Source organism: Narcine bancroftii, chromosome 1 (genome assembly GCF_036971445.1).
Source record: "Narcine bancroftii isolate sNarBan1 chromosome 1, sNarBan1.hap1, whole genome shotgun sequence".
Lineage (NCBI taxonomy): Eukaryota > Metazoa > Chordata > Chondrichthyes > Torpediniformes > Narcinidae > Narcine > Narcine bancroftii.
Window position 1 is genome coordinate 317,158,600 of NC_091469.1, and position 6,000 is coordinate 317,164,599.

The 6,000-nt window shown below is 48.1% G+C and overlaps 1 protein-coding gene across 1 annotated transcript in view; it reads left to right on the top strand.

The window, feature by feature from the left end:
* The window catches only part of LOC138747342 (NFX1-type zinc finger-containing protein 1-like), a 118,814-nt gene extending 114,077 nt beyond the window's left edge, over nt 1-4,737 (top strand). Inside the window, exon 16 of the mRNA XM_069906464.1 lies at nt 2,669-4,737. Coding sequence (XP_069762565.1) covers nt 2,669-2,959 — 291 coding nt within the window. The 3' untranslated portion in view covers nt 2,960-4,737. The remainder of the gene's footprint in view (nt 1-2,668) is intronic.
* Nucleotides 4,738-6,000: the final 1,263 nt, after the last annotated feature.

The window sequence follows — 6,000 nt, forward strand, 5'->3', positions numbered from 1 at the left end:
TGAGGCAGTCTGGTTCAGGGAATCTGAATATGAGGTATCATGGATGTAGGTGGCAAAGAATTGGATTAGGGGAGAAAAGATAGTCAAGGTCAGATTAAACTAGTTCGGTGGTAAAAATAGCTTGATTTAACCTGGATCAACACAACAAGGTTTTCATTCAATCCCAAGAAACCATAATTCTGAGCTAGCAAAGAGAAGGTACGAAATGTTGAACAAAATGGTCGGTCAACACTTTGGGTCAGGGTCCTTTGTCTAGAAAAGCAAAAAACTTCTTGACCCAAAATGTTGACCGACCATTTCTCTCCATAGATATTTCCTGACCCACTGACTCCCCTCAACTTTGCCTTCTGAAACTGCAGATGCTTGAACCCAGTGTGTCTCGGGTAACCATACTTCTGTCCGGGCAGAAAAGGTTGCAAGATGGTGGGTAGATGCAGGTCTAACACAAGGTTTAGGTGTACAGTAAAACCCCCTGTATCCAGAATCCAAGCCACCGGCAGAAAAATTGCGGAAAATAAATAGGTGAAAAATGCCCGTTTAAAATTGGTGCACCTTGCTGTCAGTCTGCCAATCACGCACAACATAATCTCAAGCAACTGGAAAATTCACTTATCCGGCATGTATCAATCCCCAGAGTTTTGCAACATAAAACCCAATTATTCGGACTTTGTTTGGATCCTGGACTGTGATGCAAAACAACAAATTTTATGACTTGTTCATGACAAAAAAAGTTCTGATTCTGAGATCCCCTCAAGTCATCGTCTTCCAGCATGGGATAGGTCCCTCAGCCAATCTTGTCCATGCCAATCAAGTTAGCATTCCGGCCCAGCCCCATTTTCTTACATTTGGTCAAATATTGCCCAAATATTTGCCCAAATATCTTTTAAATGTCCAAATTGCACCTGCTTTTCTTGTTTCCTCTGGCAGCTCACTCCAAATACAGACCACCTCTTGGGTGCCCCATAAATAACCTTTAATTATTCTGCGGGGGGGGGGGTGTGGTGATATGTTTCCTCCATTACATATAGCTATCATTGTCGGTTGTATATTTGGAGCTGGTCTGCCCACGGATTACTCATACCCTATGACTCCTCCCCCGTGCTCCTGTGCCATAAAGGTCGAGTCACCTTTCCCTTGCCGCCATTCCTATCCTGGGATCCGGGCCAGAAAGGTTCTTCGGTGTTTTAAAGCCTATAATTTCCTCAGCTTGTCCTTGTAGTTACTGGTACATGGGGGGGGTTGGTGAAAGATGGGTGCATTCATTTTGTGAGGTAAAGTTATGGAATCTGTCACTTGAAGACCTTGCTGGAAATGCTTTGGACATATCACCAGATTAGCAGCCAGGTCAACTCCTCAAAATTTCCCCTGATCTCCTGCTGAGAGACTTCCAGGAGTTCTGCTGGCACCCAGTGAAAGCTGGGAAATTTAAATTCAATAGACATAAAATGTGAATTAAAGCTCGTGCCAGTAATGTTTACCTTGGAACCATTGGATTGCCATCTAGACAAAAAGCACGGAGGATGTTGGTCTGATGAAATGATTTGGTTCAGAAGCAATCAGGATAAATAATAAACGCTGATATGTGTTTGCAGTGCCTGCATCCCGTGGGGAAAATCAATAGGATAAAGATCATGTGCTAATCATACAGCTACTCCTGTAGTGGTAACCAAAATTTCACTTCCTCTGGCACTAAACTCGATCATCTCCATTTTTAAATTACTCAATTCAACTTCTGATCAAGTTTTTTTACCCGGTACTCTCTGATCTCCTTCAGTGCCACATTCACTTTGATAGTACTGTTGGAAAGTAAATATATTATATTTCAATAAGTCAAAGGTGTCATAAATAACGTTGACTTTTCTTCCTGAACACATTTGGGCTGCTGATCATTAAAACCACCTTAAATATCTCACTGTTTTGTTTAGATAGTGTGTATTTCTTGAGCACAGCGAAAAGAACGGAGGCAACAGGCTGTGAGCTCGTGAAACACAAATGATTTACTTTGAAGTTCACACTGCAGGCTTTAAAGGCCATCCAGAGCCCACCACTTGCGTACCAGAACTCCTGTCATGCTGATGTAAGCGCGCACACGCATTTCTGGCCTGTACCAGAAGAGAAGGACCCACGATGCCATCTTTGCCACGGCTGACCAGACATGACGAGCACGGCCGGTTCACTGCTGCAATTCTGCGCGTCACCACAATATAACCTATTTTTGTGATTTCCTGTCATATTTTAAGTCCACTTCAAGCTACAAAACCACGAAGTGCAGCAGGTCTCTGAAAATGCATTTTCTGCATTCGCACTTGGACTCCTTCCCTGCTGGTCTTGGTGCCGTCAGTGACGAACACGGTGAAAAGTTTCACCAGGTCATTGCGACCGTGGAAAAGTGGTATCAGGGCAACTGGAATCCATCAGTGCTGGCCGACTATTGTTGGAAACTGACATGAGAGGCATCAGATGCTGAGTACAAATGAAAAGCAGCGGCAAAACATTTTTAGGTCAGTTGAACTAACACAACGTGTCAGCATCATTATGTGATTAAACCTGCTAAACTCAACAAAAGTACATTTAATGTTTCTCTAACTTGCTATGTGATGCAGCAGATCTGAAATGATCTATGTGTTCAGTGTCAATGGTTATTTATAAATCCCCAATTTGTTTTCAGGAAGCGAACCTTTCAAAAAAAAATTGTCCAGTGAAGTTGCTGATTAAATTTCCATTAAGTGGAGATGGGTGTCATGGTGTGGCCACAATTGGTGACATTGTCAAGGTAGGGGAAGGTAGCTTTCAACCTGTACTTGTCCACCATCCTGTCCATCTGCTGCTGGAAAATAGACACCCCATTGGTAATACCGAAAGGGATCCTCCGGAACTGATAGAATTGACCGTTAGCCTCAAATGCCATGTACGGGTGGTCCTCGGAACAGATTGGCAGCTGGTGATAGGCAGCTTTTAGGTCGATGGTCGAATAGACCCGATACTGTGCGGTGTTGTTCACCATATCTGAAATGCGAGGGAGGGGGTATGTGTCCAGGGATGTATATCGGTTAATAGTTTGGCTATAGTCAATCACTAACCCTTTACAACCACCACTTGCCCTCTCTCCACAGGCTGGTGCTGGGTTCGATGATCCCCTCCTCCAGCAGGCGCTGGGTCTCTTTTTATAAACTCCCTGTCTGCCGTGCTGTACCTCCTGCTCTTGGTGGCGATGGGCTTACAGTCAGCAGACAGTTTTGGGAACAGATGGGGGTGGGTCGATGTTCAGTGTGGAGAGGCTGCAAGTGGGTGATGATTTTGAGGGCCCTCCGTTCCGAACCATTACCGGGTGAAGGGGACCAGAAAACTCCAAGGTCATGCTTTTAAGGTGACACAGCAAGTCCAGATCCAAAAAAAACTGGAGCACACAATTCATCTAAAATATGCACGCAAAATTTACAAAATTACGCCCCCCCCCCCCACCCCTTCAAATGACAGAAGACCTATAGAATGTTTCTGGACACTTGTTAAATGGGACAGGATCACTAGGAAGATTCAGTAATTAGACAGATACACTTTTAAGTTATATTTCTGCACAGTCCGTGATTCTATGAAATTTTCCATGGAGCCTGTGTCAATCAGGCACTTGGTCGAATGTCTATTTGCCTTCACCATCACAATCAAGTTGCTGAGCTGGTAAAGCCTATTCAGGTCGAGGACTAGTGATGCCAGGTTGCCAGAGACGTTGTATTCTTCCCTCGAGTGGCCCACTCTGTCCTGAGTTGACCTGTGCAGGTAAGATGATGCTGACCTCATGGCACAGCAAGATGGCCACCCTCATTCCTCCTCTGACGATGATGGCGCTGAATTCAAAATCAGGCCGCTACATAAAGGCCACTGGGTAGGTTGCACAATAGACGATCTCGGGTGAGTCCAGCGCAGATGACTTGGGGCTGGAATTGGATCCAGAAGTGGTACATGCTGTGGACTTCCCCAGACCTCCCTTCACGTGGCAGACCCTCGCCCAATGTCCCTTCTTCCCACAGCTGGACCACGCTGTCTTTGGCTTGGCGGTGGGTATGGGGTTGCTGTCCCTGGCCGCAGATAAAATACTCCTGGGCTCAGCAAGTGGCAGCCGTTAGAGCAGGAGCTGCCGGTCTGACTCTCCGAAGGGGCTGGCTCCAGTCTTTATACGGGCCGGTGATTGACAGGTGGGGCCAACCTCCTGGGTTGCCTACCTGCAGGTACAGTGACTGCCCCCTGCCAATGGGAGTGCATCCAGTGTAGTGGTTGTATCACCACAATGTCCCACAACCTTTTCATTACAGCGCAATAGCTAAACCTGATTTTAATTGCTGCTTAACTGCCACATTAAATCATTCTGGTCTTTACCTTAAGGCAAACCAAGATCTGCCATCAGCCTCTTACAGCCAGAAGCAAAAGAGAGTCCCCCACCCTCCCCCTCCCCCCCCCAAGTCAATGAATGTCCAGGGTTTTGCCTCCAGTGCTCCCGCAGTCTCCAAAGCCACCCAGCTTTCAGTCCAAACCATCAGCCACAAAAGCACACCTCTGACATGATCATGCAGCCTCCAGCGCCCTCTCGTATCCCGGTTCTTTGGTATCCCTTCAGCCAGTTTCCGGCAGTCTGCAGCCTGGTGTGACTGCATTCAGCAGAGACCTGCATCCTACATGGGTTGTCACAGCCGGGAGGAGCAGAGAAAGCAGCAGTCGATGCTGTGCAAGGTACCTGAGGCCCTTGCTGGGGGGGGGGGGGGGCGGGGTGCCAAACTGCGAGGCCTGGAATTGAAGCTGGAAAACATGAGGAACAAGATGGCGGGGGGAGGCAGGTAGAGAGGAGGGCAACATGACTGTGGAATTGGGCCTGGATGAGTACTTGGTCGCAGAGCTCAGGAGCAGCAGGGGTGACAGAGGGGGAACAAGGAGACCAAACTCCTTTCAGAGAGCAAAGGAGAACTTTTTCACAATGGGTTCCTCGCCTCAAGACACCACCTGTGTGCTTTTCAGCTTCAGAGCCCCTCACTGGTTCTCCACTGTGGTCACCATCCCATGTCCTCTGCTTCTCCTTCTCAATCTGCTGGCAGGGGCTGGTCTCCCCACTTTCTGGTGCCCCATGCCAGTCCCCTGCTTCCCCGGAGTCTGCAACCCCTTGTGGGTTTCTTTGGTTAAATCCCTTTGTGGCCCAAATTTGGCTTCAACGCTCAATGCTCGGTCACCTCCTCCACCATTGACGCTCCCAGCCAGTTGCTTCTCATTTCATGAGCCATCAAATGATCATCGTAGAACCTCTGAAACGCAGCAAGAGGTCGAACCATTTCATGGAAGTTCTTTACTTTTCTCCTCTCTCCAATCTGAGGCAGCATCTGTGGCCTCAGCAAAACCAAAGCAGCTGCTCAAAAATTCCTGGTCTGTTGGCTGAGGAGCCCTTGGCCACGTTCCTCTGGGTTTGGAAGCTCTTCTCAATGTGTCAGGCTCAGCCATGTAAGATAAAGGTCCAAACTGGTTGTAGCGGGGTGGGGGGAGGTGAGATGCAAAGAGCCATCTTTTCCGTGGCCACCATTGTAAGTAATAAACAGCCAAGGCCTTGGCGGCAGGTCAGTGATTCAAAGGACAGCCAAGATAGTGTTTCATTCAACATAATCCCCTCTTCCAGGTCTTGCAAGTGGTTGGTACATTGACCGTATATGCTCGGGTAATCGTCAAATTTTTGGGACCACTTTCTCGGGCCAAAAAGAGAGTTTGACTTTTATGCAGGTCAAACCATGGACCTTGTGAAGTACCTGCATCATTCAAGATGCTGGGAGGGCTGGGATTGGGTGGTATGTCCGTGGTTCGGGTGTCGGGAGCCCGGATGGGAGGGGTAGTCAGGGCGTTGGGAGCTCGGATGGGTGGGAGGCCGGGGTTCAGGAGCTCAGATGGCCAGGTGGTCAGGGTTTCGGGACTTGGGTGGGTGGTGGGAAGGCATCTGGGGTGTCAGGAGGCTCGGATGAGTGGTGAGATGGC